The sequence below is a fragment of the Malania oleifera genome, chromosome 1 (assembly GCF_029873635.1).
Source record: "Malania oleifera isolate guangnan ecotype guangnan chromosome 1, ASM2987363v1, whole genome shotgun sequence".
Lineage (NCBI taxonomy): Eukaryota > Viridiplantae > Streptophyta > Magnoliopsida > Santalales > Ximeniaceae > Malania > Malania oleifera.
Genome location: NC_080417.1, coordinates 23640765 through 23658555, shown reverse-complemented (window position 1 = coordinate 23658555; position 17791 = coordinate 23640765). Strand labels below are relative to the sequence as shown.

Genomic DNA, 17791 nt, shown 5'->3' with positions numbered 1-17791 from the left:
TTATAGATCTGATCATGTCCATAAGTATCATATTCCTTCTTTCTGCTACACCATTCTGTTGTGGCATACCAGGTGCGGACAACTGGGATTCAATTCCATCATTTGATAAGTAATCCACAAATTCTCCTAAGAGGTACTCATCATCACGATTAGATCGTAGTGTCTTGATACATTTACCTTGACGTTTCTCCATTTCTGCCTTAAATACCTTGAATTTCTCAAAACATTTAGACTTACAGCGCATCAAATAAATATACCCATACCTTAAGTAATCATCAATGAAAGTAAAAAAATACTCAAAGCCACCTCTAGCCTAAATATTCATGGGGCCACACAAATCAGAGTGAACCAGTTCAAATGTCTCTTTTGCTCTATATCCCTTGGTCGAAAAGGGCCGCTTGATCATCTTACCTTCTAAGCAGGATTCACAGACTGGGAGTGCCTCCACTTATAATGAACCTAATGATCCATTCTGAACTAGCCTTGAAATCCGTATCAGATTAATATGACCTAGACATAAGTGCCAAAGATAAGTTTGGTTCAATTTAGAAGGGTTCTTTCTCTTACATGGTAGTTTATCGGTGTTCTTTAATTCATTTAGTTGCACTGTAGGAGAAACATGATTAATAATATAAAGACCATCCATCGATGTACTAGAACAGATAAAACGTTTATTTAACTTAACAACAACCAATTTATTAAAATAAACGAAATAGTTGTGATCAACCAACTTGGAAACTGAGATCAAATTCCTCCTAATGGAAGGTGCATAAAGAGAGTCTTTCAATATTAAAATCCTATCTCTATCAAAAGAATTGTGAATATCTCCTACTGCAATTACTAACACTCTTGTGCCATCTCCCTGAAATACATAAATCTCCCCATCACTTAGCTGGCAAGTTTGCTGGAACCCCTACAAAGAATTGTAAATATGATTAGTGACTCATGTATCTACACACCAGCTACTGGTAGATATCACTGCTAAACACGTTTCAACTACTAGTGAATGAGATATACCTTTATTGTTTTGTTTGGTGAGATAAACTAAACATTTTGATTTCTAGTGCCTTGGCTACTTACAATGAAAACACTTGCCCTTAGGATTTTTCACTACATCCTGCGGCCCACGCACTACTGAAGGAGCTCCCTGTGGTTTTTGAACCTTTTTCTGCTTCTTTCGCCTTTCGGCCTAGAAGAAGAACCTTTCTCAGTCAGAAGAGCAATAGTTGGTTTCCTGATGAGGCCCTCAGCTACTTGAATCTCTTTAAGTAGTTCTGGCAATGAGTAAGAAAGCTTATTCATGTTGTAGTTCAGGAAAAAATGCTTGAAAGAGTCAGGCAGTGACTCGAGAACGATATCGACCTGAGTTTCCCCATCGATTTTAGCTCCAAGGATCTCTAGCTCATTGAGAAGACCAATCATCTTTAGAACATGTTCCCTTACTAGGGTCCTTTCTGCCATGGTAGTATTCATACGATCCTTCATAGCAGTTTGCCTAGCAGCACGATTTTGATCCCCAAACATTTCTTTGAGGTTCTGCATTATATCATAGGCACGAGGCATAGAATGATGCTGATGTTGCAAAACATTCGACATAGATGCAAAAATGTAACACTACGTCATCTCATCAGCCTTAATCCACTTCCAGTAAGCCTGGGTTTCCTCATCAGTCGCCCCTTCATCGGGTTTCTGTAGACATACCTCTACAAGCACATACTTGTACTCCTCTGCAGTCAGTACAATATCCAAGTTCCTTTTCCAGTCAATATAATTAGGTCCAACCAGTTTGTTTTCCTTGAGAATAACAGCCAAGAGATTGAAAACCATTTTAATCCTGAGAATCACATATTATAACAAAATATGATGAGTAATAATAAACTTTTAATTCAATTAAAAGAATATGGTTCTCTCTACCAATATTTTCTTTTAAAGAATATGTCAGCAACTTAACACACCGTGAGTAGTATACCTTGATGGGAGGTCATCTACTATTCAACATTTGTGTAGACAGGTGAGGACCTATAAATTTTACTATCTAGGCAAGTAACTATGTCAAACAAAATTAAACTGCTGACTTAGCTTTCGTCCTATAAATAATAGCAGTGACTTAGATGGTGAGGATATGATTATTCATAACTAAGTGTATACTATCACATAATACTAGACTTATTGTCCCATAGTGTTGTCCCGTAGTGAATCCCCAGATGGAGAGGTGACCCAATACTAACAATTACTAGAGTTTATACTTGGTGAGTCTATAATTAATTTCATCTTATGAGTAGGAAGATACTAATATAATCACATAAAATTAATTACTTCACCTATAAACTAGTGATGGAGACCATGAGATTTATATGTAATAAATTCCCTCACCCACTTAGTTATTTAATTCATGAGGGATACAAACGCGTGTTTAATATTCAAAAAAATTTAATGTTCCAATGTTGGTAACTAAATTACACGCAACAAATAAAATTTTAAATTCCCTTAATATTTTTTGTATAAAAAATTGTATTATAACTTAGGAATTAATTTTATTCTCTAATTGCACATGCATAAACCAAAATTGAAATTTTAAATTTTACATGCTTATGACATAACACAAGAACAACAAATACGCCAAGCAAGCATACATAAATAAGAAATATGATATAATAAATATCCGACTATTATGGTCGTTAAGCAGCTTGCATCATAACACCGTGAATCCTTGTTTACCATTACGTAGTGCTGGGGTTTGATTGGCAGGGTTCAACCTACCCGGTCAGGTCGCAGAGGTCCAGGTAAATTTAAATTCAAATTGAAATTCAAATTCAAATTTAAATTCAAATTCAAATTCAAAAATAAATTCAAATTCAAATTCAAATTCAAATTCAAATTCAAATTCAAACACAAATTCAAATTCAAAAAAGGAACGAAAAATCGAATTACTGTTCTAGGGTTTTTCCTATTTTTCGCCACTACTATGCACACGCCGCAACTGTCTCCTTCTCAGATGAAGCTGCATCAGATTACAAAATCCTATGCCTCCATAACCGGAGTTTACATGCTACGAATCTTGTAATAAATAATCACAATCAAAAAACATACATTTGTGTGATGAAGCTACATCAGATTACAAAATCTTATGCCTCCATAACCGGAGTTCATATGCTACAAATCTTGTAATAAATAATCACAATCATAAAACATACATTCATGTGACCAAAATTGCTGGACAGAACACTGCAAAACATATGTTAATGCATGCACACGTTCTACCCCAAGCATGCATTGATTCGATTTTTGAAGAACACGGTATTATTATCTGCATACAGTATCAACCAAGGCTTTGATACCAATTGAAGGGACTTGCGGAATAGCCCTATGATCCGGTTATAGTGCATACAAATAACAAAAAAATTATCAGATCATACAATCCCTAATTACGTGATTAGGATTATACGTACGAAATCTGTCTGATTTGATCCCAAATTTGCAAGTATGAAAACGAACTCTTGAAGACGATCAGGAATCTTCTACCATATTCCTTGAACACACCTTGCCCATGAGAGAGTGGGCTTATAAGCAGCTACTAGGGTTTTCTTCTCTAACGAAAACATCTGCCTCTATGTGAGTTTTTTTTTTTTTTCTAACTGCTAAATGGAGCACATGTATATAGGCCACAACAAGGACCTCTGGGAAATATGACTAAGGCTTCCCACGTAATTAAGAATTCCTAATTTGACATGAATTTATCTTTAATTACGTTAATTATAATTCATACCACTAAAGAATTATAATTGCACTCCCTATCATATTCGAAATTAAATTTTGAGTTCCTATTATTATGCTTATTTATCTCCCCACGTAAAGATTACAGATACCCCCGTCTATTAAATTAAATTACTGACAATTTAATTAATTGACATATTAATTCCCTGAGACCTTCCACTTAACTTATTTGACGTGCCGAATTCAAAATCCACCTGCAGGATTTGACACAATCAAAACTTATAAACTTCCTCAAAGGGGTTTCATCAATCCCAATACCGGGACGTGGATTCCATAAAAAAATAATGTTCACCATACACATAATGTCATCACCCAACCTACTAAGTTTTTTGACCCATAAAGAATCTCACTCTCCTATGAATCAAAGTAATAAACACTATATGCATGTGCCCAATAATCATATCAGGATTAAGAGCATAAGCACTCATAATAACCATGAGGTATTAATTGTTTTATATAGTCAGTATAAAAACAATTACCTCAAGATGGTCTTGTTCAATACACACAAAGTGTACTAGCACAAGGAGTTGGAACTGTATCATTTACAATAGTCAAGACAGGCCTATTTAAACCTTGTGCTGCAGTCCTACCAATGGTGTGTCCAATTTCATTTAAGACTGTGAACAATAAACTTATATTCTATAAGAATTGATGATCTAATCTTTTGTGTATGAGCTATATTCTACACACTTGATCACCTACTATATAGAATAAAAGACACACATATATAATTATTAAATAAATAATGTCAGACAAACATTACTCACAAAGATTCTCATTAAAATGGAAAAACTGAAGTTATTAAAAAATATTAAAATCGATTACATAAAACATGTTTTTCCGTATAAATCCCTAACAATGGGAACTTTTGAAAGATGAACTAATACAATTGCTTAGTGAAAGAATAGCTTCTTTATAGTCAAGGGACAAACAAAGCCAAAGGAAACTACAGTGGATATTATGTTATCTAATCAAAATCACAATCGAGATGCACATGTTGTTTTAATTAATGTTCTTTTCATTATGACTACTTTATCGGTTTTTAACCTAAAGCAAACTTGTTTATTGGTTTTTTAACAAGTTTTACTTGTTCCTAATGTAGGTTCAAGATTTAGCTAGTGGTGCCCCCACGGGTATGGCGCGATGAAAAGACATCAGTATGTAAGAAGGAGCATCGAGGGTTTAATTTCAGGTAGATACACTCACGGAGCCAGCGGTACCTGTGGATGGTGAGAATTTATTCTGTGAGCCAACGAGGACCGTGGATGGTGAGAGTTCTCTATGAGCCAGCGGGGACCGTGGATGGTAATGGAGATGTGTTCCGGGGGTCGGGTTGGCCAAACGTCCAACTGATGCACGGAAGTTGTGTCCACATTCCAGACTTTACCTGATCAGCGAGACCTATGGGGAGGACATTGATTCATAGGTTTCGTGCTATACCAGGGGGTCCGAGGGGTTTGTCGGTGGCTAAAGTTCGTATGTAATAAAAAAAAAAAAAGATTTAGCTAGTGGTGGTAATTTTGAATCTTCTAGTGCACGTGGATCTTCCTTTGGAAGCAAAAAGTATTGTGGTAAACTCTCATATAGTTTTAAGTTCGTTTTAATTAATGTTCCTTTTCATAAAAAGATAACGACTGATTAATTCATATGCTTCATATAATTTTAACTTCAAATAGAAGAATGAAGGACCTACTAGTCTTAACCAAATTTAGGAGGCATATATTTGTTGTCATTAAGGTAGTTCTCAAAACTTATTCTAGTGTATTTAGAAAATTAGAAGGTTTAGGGGTTGTGTTATGATTTAGTGTTATTTCTAATAGTTCCTACAGTTGAAAATTTACTTAGATTGTTCTCAATGATATCTCACAAAGTAAAATCTACATATAATTTTATGGAACCACTACATGGAGACCTAAGTTTTGCTCCCAGTGACACAAATTTATTAGAGTACTAACTACTAGCATTTCCACATTTCTTATGGGCGCTTTACAAATCGTCCTTCACTCGTTCAAATACCTAGTCCGGTATCCTGTTTGAACTCCGTAGTCGACCGTTGGAGAGTGAGCAGAGCGAAACAGAGAGCAATGGTTGCCTTGGGAAAGAGGACCCGAACCCTAGAACTTCCTGCAAACCCTAACCATCACATCGATAATGGCCAAAACCAGACAACTGAAGCCGAGACAATCTCAGCATACGAACTCTCCCGAGAAAAAAGAATCAAAGAAAACCTTCAAAGAATGGAGAAGCTTGGCATTTTTGATCTCTCAGCCAAGCTCAAGTCCGTCGTCCTTCCGACCCCAAAAAACCCCTCCGCTAGGAGAATAGCCGCTCGGAAGAACGAATCTTCGATACTGTCGTCGGGACCCCGTCGACGATCTTCTAGGTATTACGTTCCTTTTCTTTTTTGTTGGTCATAAACGTCAGCGATGAAGATTTAAATTTTTTGTATTTTTCTTCCAGTTTCTCTTCATATCAGTTCAGGGTTTGGAATTTTGATGGCTTCCGGTGTGCTTTTAGTTGTACTATATGGGTTTATTGATGTTTTGGCCGATGATAGGGTTTGATGATTTTATTGATTTAACTAAATCACAAATGAGGGAGGAGTACTGTGTACTGATTGAGAATCTGATGGGGTTTTAGGTTGCAAAATGTAACGCCCATTAGCTACTCAGAACTGGATATGTCGAAGAAGGATGCCTCTTGGGAAAATGAGGATCTACTGCGAGAAGAGGGTTCAAAGCCAGAGGTTTACGGTGAAGCGCATGAGAAGGTTTTGGGTAACACACAGAAGAGTTGGACACTTTTTGTGGATGGATGTGGAAAGGATGGAAAGCGTATATATGATCCAGTAAAGGGAAAGACTTGCCACCAATGCAGGTTTAGAGTCTTATCTCTAACTTAATTTCTGTCAATCATGCTGACGTTAATATTTTATTAAGAAATTTGCCATTCTTCTATAATTCATGGTGTCTCTCCACTTTATCTGCCGCCACTTAATTCCATGGCCACATTTTCCAAAATTTCTTTTTTCTCATGGATGATTAAAGAGTATAGATGACTAGTTTTAGAAATACTCATGTTTTTTTTTTTTTTTTTTTTGGGGATAAGAGTAAGATTTTATAATTGGCTGGAACCAAGTGCAATAGGAGAGGATAAGGTGTCCTCAAATACTAAAGAGAAACTACCAAAGAGATTAGAAAACAGCTGCCTTCCAATCCTTTTTAGGTTGGTTTCCAAAGAAAGCCCAAAAGAATTCAAACAATTGAGCCCAAAAGGAAGCCAAGAACACTGCTCTATCCCATAACTAAGAAGTTGCAGTTGTACAACCTTTTAATGTTCTTGCATTCTTCTAAGTGCAAATAGTCCAAACTCTAAAGGATGGCAAAAACCGCACCACTCCATAATACACAACCCTTTTTTGCTTTAGCCAAAAGTCTAATGCCTAATGAGCAAGAGATCTCCCATGTTTCTTGATGCTGTCTTTGCTTCACCAAGGCAAATGAATAGAGCATTCCAAAGATGAGTTGCCACCTGATAGCATACTAGATGATCTTTCTTACACACCCCATAACCCGATCAAAGGGAATCGACCCTGAGCCTCTCAATATTCTTTGCTACATTCAAAACAGATGCCTTCTGATCCTTTTGTAGGTTGGGCAGTGATAAACCCCAAAAAAATCCAAACAAATGAGCCCAAAATGGAGCCATGAACACCACTCTATCCTATAACAAAGAAGTTGTATGACCCTTGAACATTCTTGCATTTCTCTCAGTCCAAAGGATCACAAAAACCGCTTCACTCCATAATACACAGCCCATTTTGGTTGAGCCCAAACTCCAATGTGTAAAATGGGCAAGAGGTCTGCCATCTTCATAAGTGCCACCTATGCTTCACCAAAGCACAAGAATAGAACATTCCAAAGATGGGTTGCCACCTGACAGCAGACTAGATGGTCTCTCTTAATCTCCCTAGATCCCGACCAAAGAGAATCCTGCCTCAGACTTTGACGAGTCTTGGCTACATTCAAGAGCAATTCCTTGGGAATATTCTTAATTTCAGAATTTCAATATTCTCTCATTTATACCCCTATTTTTATAGACCCCTATGTTTGTCTATTTGGAGGCCTGACATTAGATTTGAACTTGTGTGAATTTAGGCAAAAATGCAGTACAAAAATGTATTGAATTTTTTCCAAATCCATGCAAAAGCCAAATTTGAAGCTTGAAATCAGTGCTACTAAACATTCCTAATGCTATGTTTGGGAGTGTGGAATTCAAGCCTTGGATTTAGAATTGTATAGATTTTAACAAAATGAAACATAAAATTATACTAAGTTTTGCCAAATTGTACACAATTCCAAATATAATGTTTGAACTCCACATTTCCCAACAGAATGCAGGTGTTTCAATCCTGTTTGATCCGGAACTCTTTGATTTTGTGTTCTCTCCATAATTTTATCTTCAACCGTACTAGTTATAGTGCACAATGAGATTTTTCCTACAAATGATTTGTGAGTGTATCTATGACCAAAGTAAGAAGACAAGGATTCTGTGCAATGGTAATGGCTTTATAATTGAAAATTTATTGAATCAGAGTTTTTGTCCTCTATCAAGTTGCTGTGCATTGTTGATGCCTCATTTTTCTAATTTTTTTCCATCAATTACTGAACAACTTGGTTCAAGAATGACAATCAAGGGCTTATTTAGTTGTAGAAAACTATTTTTCATTTTCTATTCAGTTCTCCAAATAATTACAAAATGCCAACTTGTTTTCAAAAGTTGCCAAGATATATATAGGAAAGCTAGAAAACATTTGTTTTATTGTTTCCCAACTTTTTTTATATAAATGTTTCAAAAAATGGAAAGCAAGGTGGTATTTTTTAAGTTTGGAAAACTGAAAATGGAAAATGAAAACTGTTATCCACATCTAAACAGGCCCCAAGTGTTTCTAGTGGCTTGAAAATTTTTTACATGCAATTAATATATCTTGGATCTTTGACAAGCACTTTGCTTGAATCACCTTTCATTCTGTAGTACTTTAGAACTTTTATGCAGATTTTTGTTTCAATGTTGGCATTTTGTATGCCAAATTTCTCATGGGAAGCAATCTATCACTAACAAAAGTAACCGAAAATCCAAAACTCCCTTGAGGATTTGCAGTCTAGATTTTAAATTCATCGTGTCCATGTTTCTATCTTTTGGTGTGTATGCTTGTTTCTATTTCTTTCCTGTAATAAAGGTAGCATCATTTCCTTGTTTTCGTTGTTTGAGCATGCTAGTTGTTCATCTTTGCTGTCATTGCATGTTGAATTCTTGCAGAAATTATTAGTTAGTATATCTTTTGAAGTCAAAGAGAAGTCTCAGAACATTTAGGTTTTAAGTTGCTTTACCAAAAGTGCAATATGTACCGGTTTTTCTTTGAAAATGCTGATGATAATAGTTTTTGAATTTGGTGCTTGACATAGAACAGTTTCTGCTTGAAATTTAACTAGGGTGAGAGATCTCTGCAGTTATTCTTTCTACTTGTATATATGATGTCTGGCATCAGGAACTGAAAAGACCAAAAAAAAAAAAGAGAGAACCATTATAGATAAACTGTTTCAAAGTCTTCCATTTTTAAATGTTTGTTGACCATTAAGCAGAAACATTTTTCTTGATATCAGGTTCTTGATTTATACTTTCTATTGAAGCGTGTGTGTCCTAGCTTAGTAGTAAATTTTACATATTCACCACATGGATCTGCTGTTTTACAGGCAGAAAACTCTTGGTCATCGTACTCACTGCAGCAAATGCAACATGGTCCAAGGACAATTTTGCGGAGATTGTTTGTTTATGAGGTATAAATTATTGAAACATGTGAAAGTGGTCAGTGATAATCTTATCTGCATTGCTTTATCCTGACTATTACATCAGCAATGCAAAGTCCAATTCATCTCTGCAGTCTGTCAAAGGCTACACATCTAGTTAAAAACTTGAGTTCTCAAATTTTTTACCAATTGTTTATGCACTCATTTTGCATTGTCTCTAATTGCACCTTCAACTTGTGCTAAATCTAAAATCTCTGTAAATCTTATATCTATTTAATCTTCAAACCGTACTAACCCAGGTTAGTCCTAACTAGATTATATTGATGAGCTCAATCTTCCTATCTAATTCATGATAATATTATTGACAAATTCTTTGTTTCCTTTCATTGAGAGTTTTAATACAGAGCCAAGCTAAGCTGGAATTTGGGTGTTCAAGCTTCAGTTTGAATTATTTTAGCATTCTTGCAGAGTGATAGCCTGCAATAAATGCTGTTGCAGTATTGTTAAGAGTGCTGTGTCAGCCAGGGGGATGGTTGAGCTCATAGTATTATTGTTGCTTCCTTACAACTTTGAAGTTTCAATTGCTAATATTCATATGCCTTACAGCCTTTTTTACTGCAATTTCTAACTGTATATTTAAATTTATGTCAATCCCTAAATTTTAGTCGTCATCTTTATCACTTAATGTGATCGCTGATGCAACTTTATACCTTGATCAATCACTGGTAGGAAATTTCAAGGGGGTTTAGCCTATGTGACTAATTTACCAGCAGGCCAACCCAAATTTAAGTTCCACGTGCAGTTGCCAAATGAAGCTCAATTAAATAGGATTTTGCTTGGTTAAGCCACTCGCTTGCTAACTACTGTGGACACCGATCCCTATATCATTTCCCTATACCAATGAAATATTATTAAAATCTGATAATTTGGTTAAATTTTTCTGATGTCATCTGAAACGACACCATGTTCATTTTATGTTGTATTATCTTCTGACTATAAAATTTTCATTTTATTATATTAGACAAATTTGGAAGGGTTCAGTTATTCAGACTCTGCTTTTGGGCCTTCTAAGGTGGCAAAGGAGGTTGCATTTTGTGATGATGTCTGAGGCTTTGAGCTGTTTTGTAGTCATGTCTATAATTTATGTAAAATTTTGAACTCTTATATTGAATATGTAGATATATATATATATTTTCAATTTTGTTCAGATACGGGGAGCATGTCCTAGAAGCTAAAGAGAATCCAAATTGGATTTGCCCTGTCTGTCGTGGAATTTGCAACTGCAGTCTGTGCCGGCAAGCAAAGGGATGGGCTCCCACTGGTCCTCTTTATAGAAAGGTATCTTTTAACTATGCCTCCCATTTTGGTATTGTATAGATTGCTAAGATGAGTTGAAACAAAGCTCAATTTTTCCTCAGATTTCAAAATTGGGCTTCAAATCAGTTGCACATTACCTCATTCAAACTCAACGCTTAGACGCAAGGTCAGGAAAAGACACAAGTACCAACAGTTCAGTTTCGGCAAGGAGATCATTGCCCTTCTCAGATATAGATGCACTATCGAAGAGCAATGAATTCCCCATGTCCAATAGTGACCATCATGGATTACTGAAGGCTGAAGTTGAAGAGAAAAACAATGATGGGTTGAATAAAGAGGAAAAGATGAAGCATTTTTCAGACAGAAATATCTTATCAGGAATTAGCCCAACACTCAAAAAGAAGGCTGCTTGTGCCACTGAATCAAGTGCAGATAGTGTTGCTGGAAGATTAAGGCAGAGGAAGCATAGTGAAGGCAATGACCACAATCATAAGGAGTTGGCGACAGAAGATGAAGAGGAAACTTTGGATGATAAGTTTTCTGCAAACAAGTCCTCAGAAAATAAAACAGGATTTGACATGAAGCTTTTGGCTGCATGTGAGCCAAAAAAGAAGGCTGCTCATATCACTGAACCAAGCCCTGATAGTATTGCTGGAAGATTAAGGCAGAGGCGTATGAAAGGCAATGACCTGAATGGGGGGAGTAGCTGATTCGGCATGAGAGAGATTTTGGATGCTAAGCAATGTCTCGCGGGAGAGTGAAGCAGGGGTGTACAAGTGTGGCTTGTGATATGTGTTTTCTTATGAACTTCTTGACATTTGAGTTATTTATTGTTCGACATCCACAAAACTCAGAACAAATTATATTCCATTTTGAATACAGCCCAACTTGTCGGTACCACTGGTGCATTCTCTTTCTATCCAATATACCACCCTCATACATCTTATATTTGCAAAGAATAAATTTCTTCATGTTTATTTGGAAAAAATTGTTGAGGATTTTTTATTTTGGATGATTTATCTGGTTAATGCCCAAAATTTGTCCTCTCCCTTCTTCTTATTACTCCTTCAGTATATCCCACACCCCGCCCCCCCTTTTTCTCCCTGATGGGCCCATGCATGTTTCCTTGTTCCCCATAGTCTCATTTTATATTTAGGTAGTTCATTTTGTTGATGCCCAAAATTTGTCTCGTCCCTTCTTCTCATTACTCCTTCAGTATTCCCCTTCCCCCCCCCGCCCCCCCTCCCCCTTTTTTCCTGGGTGGCACAGGCATGTTTCCTTGTTCCCCATCGTCTCATTTTATATTTAGGTGGTTCTTTTTTCTTGACTAATTTCAAACCAAAATTCCGAGCTGATATTGTCAAATAAAAAGCACAAATATAATCCCCATCTCAGTTGGGCTCTCTTTTTATTAATTCGTGTTATATGTTCAAACTTTGGATCTCTATGCAGAGGATAAATCCAAATTTAGCCAAACTAAATGCCTGTTTGGGTGGAATGGAGGCTGGAATGAAACAATGTTCCATTGTTTGGTTAGTTATCATAAGAAAGGAATCATAATTACTTCGGAATTAACAGTCCTATTAAAGAAAGAGCATTCTGCAACTGTATAGTGGAATGGGCATTCCATTCTTTTTTCAAAGAATGAGCATTCTGCAACACAGTCCATCTCGATGCAAGGACTTAGCAGCTGTCATCGATTGTTTGCTGATGATCTTGAACAGTCCAAAGAAACCCACTACAACTAGTAGAAATTGAGAATTGTTGTATTTGTCTGTGTTTTGTGGGTCTGCAAATTGCCAATTTGTTTTTACTTGAATTTATCACAACATTTTTGCTGTCCCTTGTGCATCAACTATGGTTTGTGGTTTCAAACTTCAAGTTACAATGATTCATGTAATCCCTATTTTTTGGAATTTTGTTATTGAATGGGAGAAAAGGGTTGGAATTTTCTGAGTGTTCTGGGGTCTAAGGTGTTCGATGAATTAACACAGTGAACTTTGTTAACTAACCTTGCAAATCTCAAATTCTCAATAAATCTCAAGTTCCCAATAAAATGGAGATAACTTTTATTTTTTATATATAAACATTGGAATGGACTTGACATCCCATTATGGATTCAATTCCCTACTTCAACTAAATAATTGAATGGAATTATTCATTCCGTTCCATTTTTGGAGTAATTTCATTTCTTATTTGATTCCATTCCTCCATTCATTTCATTTTTTGAACCAAACATGCCATAAAATCACAACTAGCTGTTTTCTAATTAAATTAAAAAAAAAAAAAAAAGTGTGATCTATACTCCAACTAGCTGATTACACAGTATTGCAAGGCCGAGTTTAATTTCTTCAAGAACCAAAAATAAATTAGTCCATACAATGTTTCCATATACAAAAAAAATAAATACCCAAAAGGGAGTACCTCAACATATTGAAATGAATTACTAGACTATATCTTATAGTTAGAGAGCCCAAAAGTCACTATCTAGAAATAATTTTATCCTCTGAGAGGACCACATTAGTCCTCTCATCGACCTCTTTTATCCAATAAAAGTACTACAAACCCTGGATACCATCAAATTATATGTGGACCATATAATGTGGTATTCATTTTTTGAAGTATTTTGATTGGACGAAAGAGCTTAATGAGAGAACCACACTAGCCCTCGTGAAATACCTAATTTTTTTCCCACTATTCATTTAAAATATCTCTGTATCGGCTACAATTCTAGGACCCTAGCTATTTTATTAGGCTCAATAATCTGATATGCATACCATACTACGCTAGGCATGTTTTTAATTTCTACTAATGTTAAAATAATGACTCCACATGCATAACATTTAGAGCTGCATTTATGTAGGAAATGTCTAATAAATTTAAAAGGGGAAATAGTTTTAAATTAGGCATTAAGAAGGAGAGAGCCTTACAAAATGCTTTGGCCTAAAATGATCACTAATATTTCAAGTTGTTCTTAGGGAGGGAGAGGGAACAACGGAGCACCATATTTTCAAGCTTGCGAAGGAAAAAATAGTTTTAAATTAGGCATTAAAAAGAGATTCAATTTTACAATGTTGACAGGAAAGCAACTGTCATCTAAAAATAATTCTTCTTAGTTATTCTGAAACTTTAAAAATTGTATCATTCTGGATACTTGGTGAAATAATAAAAAATCAAATAAAAAAATTCCCGGGCAATATTAATTCTTACATGTGGTTGACTGGGCTTGGGATAGAATCCATTTTAGAATTTGGTTGTCAGTTAGAATCTTGGAATTTTATATGAGGAAATGTTAGGCCAAATATTTCATTGTTTATCAGCCAATTCATTTTGATGTACCCAGGCAGGCTTTATTTGAGGATATAGAAGTGCTAGATGCTTTCTAATGGGTGGAGGAGACACTCAGTCACTAGTTGTGACTGAAATTTAGTGAGAATCAATTTTAATAATAATGTATTTCAATCTGAAAAAAAATAAAAAAATAAAGAGGACTTCAAAGAACAATTCTCTCTCTCGCTCACTGGTTATTCACTCTCTCAACACCACATACTACATTGCACACACACACACACATCTATTTATAGTAGATTTTAAACCAAAATAATCAGAGATTGGCTGGTAGGTGAGGTTGGTGACCGCCGATCAACAGAAGCGACTGGTCGGCAACTGTCGTCAAATATTACTGCCACCGTCAAGTTTACTCTTCAACATCCCCCCTTAAACTTGACTCTCCTAACTTTGTCATTTCGAGCATTGTCTTCAGTCTCACAAAAATATCATACATGAGTGGCTTCGTAAAAATGTCTGCAATCTGATCATCAATTCTGTAAGATATCAACTCCACTTCTTTCTTCCTGTAGCCCTTGGCAACAAGTCTTGCTTTGTATCTCTAGACTTCTCCTTGAGCGTTCTTCTTGGTTTTGTGGACCCATTTCACACCAATAGTTTTGCGGCCCTTCGGGAGATTTTTCAACTCCCAAGTCTTGTTTTTCTCGATGAATTGAATCTTCTCATCCATCGTTTTTATCCATTTGTTTTCTTCGTTAGCCTTCTCAAAGCTAATCACGTCGCTAGTCAGCAACAGGTAATTTAGAGCAACATACTTTTCCATTGCTTCTGTATTTTCATACAGACCAGCTAGGTTTTGAGCTCCTCTAGGTCTCATGTCTGAGATTTCACACTCAATTGGTGATGGAGTTTCATTCCTCTGTGGTGAACCATGTGGAGGTGTCTTCAGCTCGGAAACTTGTGACTCGATAGCCACTTCTCTTGTTTGTGTAGATTCTTCTTCTTCAAGTGTTAATTCTGCATCTTTGGAAGTTTCAGCCTGGTCCCATTTTCAGGATTCATTTTCTTCAAAAATGACATCCCGACTGTGAATGACTTTCTTGTTGATGGGATTATATAGTCGATATCCCATGGTGCTGACACCGTATCCAACAAGCATACACTTATCTCCTTTATCTTCTAGTTTTGTCCTTCTTGCTTATGAGATCTTGGCGTAGGCTATGGAGCCAAACACCCTAAGATGACTTACACTGGGCTTGTGAGTACTCCAGGCTTCATGTGGTGTCTTTGTATCAAGACTTTTCGTAGGACATCGATTGAGTAGATAGACTGCACATGACACTACTTCTGCCCAAAAACTCTTGGGCACATTCTTATCCTTTATCATGCTTCTGGCCATGTTAAGGATTGTCCGTTCTTCCTTTCAACTACACCATGCAACTGGGGAGTGTAGGTCAGTGTGAACTGTGTTGGAATCCCTTGTTGCTTAAGGAATTCCAAGAAAGCTTCATCCTTGTACTCTCCTCCTTGGTCTGACCGGAGTGACTTGATGCAATATAGTCACTCTGTTTCTCCACAAGAGTTTTGAACTTTTTGAACTTGTCAAACACCTATGACTTCCTTTTCAGGAAGTATACCCAAGTCTTCCTGCTGTAGTCATTGATAAAGGCGAAGAAGTATTGATTCTGTCCAAATGGTCTCAATGGACCACACACGTCTGTGTGTAATAGTTGGAGCGACATGATAGATCTCCAGTCAACTTGCTTTACAAAGTTGCTTCTGTGTTGTTTGCTCAAAACACAGCTTTCACATATCATATTTGGGTGGTAGATGTTGGCTAAGCCTTTTACCATCTTCTTGCTTCCCAACTTTTTCAAACTTTTAAAATTCAGATGTCCATACCTAAGATGCCATAGCCAGTCTTTGTCTTTGATGATAGCGCCCAAACACCTTGGCATATCATTTTGAATGGCTAGTGGAAATATTCGATTATTTACCATTTGTACTCAAGTAACCAACTTTGCTCGAGCGTCTGTTTTCACCATTTGCTTATCACTAAGGCTAATTTGGTAGCCTTTCTCCATGAGTTGTCTGAGACTAAGTATATTAGTCTTCATGGCTGGCACGTAATAGACGTTGGAGATGTAAGCATGATCTTCGGACTTCTGTTTGATCAAAACATCTCCTCTCCTTCGGACTGAGATTTTAGAATTATCGCCAAAAAGATCTCGCCCTGAACTTTCTCATCAAGTTCAAAGAATAGGTTCTTTCTTCCAGTCATATGGTTGTTGACTCCAGATTCAAGGTACCAAACACTTTGGTCCTAGGGAGTTGAATTGTGTGCCATCAGTATCAACGACTCTTCATCTGCATGTTTAGTTTTGGCAAGGTTAGCCTCCTCGCTAACATTTTCTTGTTGTCGCCCCCAACACTCATTGCTATAGTGTCCGTACTTATGACAGTTGTAGCACTGAACGTTTCTTTTGTCTACATTCGGGCGGTTATTGTATCCCCCTCTTCTTCCTTGTCCTCTGCCTCGTGGGACATAATTCTGTTGATTGTGTTCTTCTCTAATGGGACCTCTTCCGCTTCTGCCACCTCCTCTAGAGTCAAAATTTCCATAATTTCTTCCACGAGATCCTCGGTCTCGTCCTCTTCCTTGTTGTGACATCCCCCCTTTGTCGTATCTATCTGCAATGAGGGACAACTTCGTTTAGAGGGCTTGCTCTAGTGTTTGATCATCACTTCTTCTGATGACTTTCTACTCATGGGCTTGGAGTGAGCCCACAAGTTCTTCTATAAACATGGTTTCCAAAACTTTTGTTTCTTCCATGGTCACAGCTATATAATCAAATTTTGGATCCAAAGATCGCAAAATTTTCTCACAAATTCTCTCGTAATTGAGAGTCTCTCCATTTTTTCTCATTTGATTTGATACTACCATAACTCGTGTATAGTAGTCAGTAATAGATTCAGTAGATTTCGTTTTTAGAGATTCAAAATCACCTCGAAATGTTTGAAAACGAATCTTCTTTACTTTGTCTGCACCTTTGTGTGTTCTCTAGAGAAAGTCCCAAACTTCTTTGGATGTCTTGGCGGAGGCGATGATTTCGAATGTGGCCTTATCAAAGCCTTGGTAGATTATGGAGTTTGCCTTGCAATCCTTCTTTCGATCGGCTCGCAAGATCATTCTTTGAGCATCAGACATAGCTGTTTTGGCTTCTTTTGATGGGCTTTCTCTGTACCCATCTTCAACAATATCCATGACATCCTGAGCATCTAGAAGTACTCTCATTTGAATAGAGCAGTTATCATAATTCTCTCGGGTCAACTTTGGAATGACCGCTTGGGTAGCACCATTTGCCATTGAATTTAATATATAAAAACAAAGAGATAGGGGATGGTTTTGGAAAATCTGATGCCACCAATGTGTTTAGAAGGTTGAAAAACCTTAGGAACTAGTTTTAGGTTGCAAAGAACAGGTCCAAAAGTCACTGAACCGGCTACAAGAAGTTCTGGTGGTTTAAACTAGGCCGGTTTAACTTAACGGCCGTTTAAAGTCGTTAGTACTTACCATAGGGCCATGTGGCGGCTTTTACGCATGC

General features: G+C 36.7%; 1 protein-coding gene and 1 pseudogene across 1 annotated transcript; one reads left to right on the top strand and one right to left on the bottom strand.

The window, feature by feature from the left end:
* Nucleotides 1-1131: 1131 nt before the first annotated feature.
* On the bottom strand, nt 1132-1827 carry LOC131153593 (uncharacterized; annotated as a pseudogene).
* A 3826-nt stretch (nt 1828-5653) lies between these two features.
* On the top strand, nt 5654-11795 carry LOC131168645 (uncharacterized). Its single transcript, XM_058128246.1, has 5 exons — nt 5654-6157; nt 6415-6651; nt 9528-9611; nt 10790-10919; nt 11000-11795. Exons 1-5 carry the CDS (start codon nt 5859-5861, stop codon nt 11606-11608), a joined length of 1359 nt encoding a protein of 452 aa, XP_057984229.1. The 5' UTR covers nt 5654-5858; the 3' UTR covers nt 11609-11795.
* The last annotated feature ends 5996 nt before the right edge of the window (nt 11796-17791 follow it).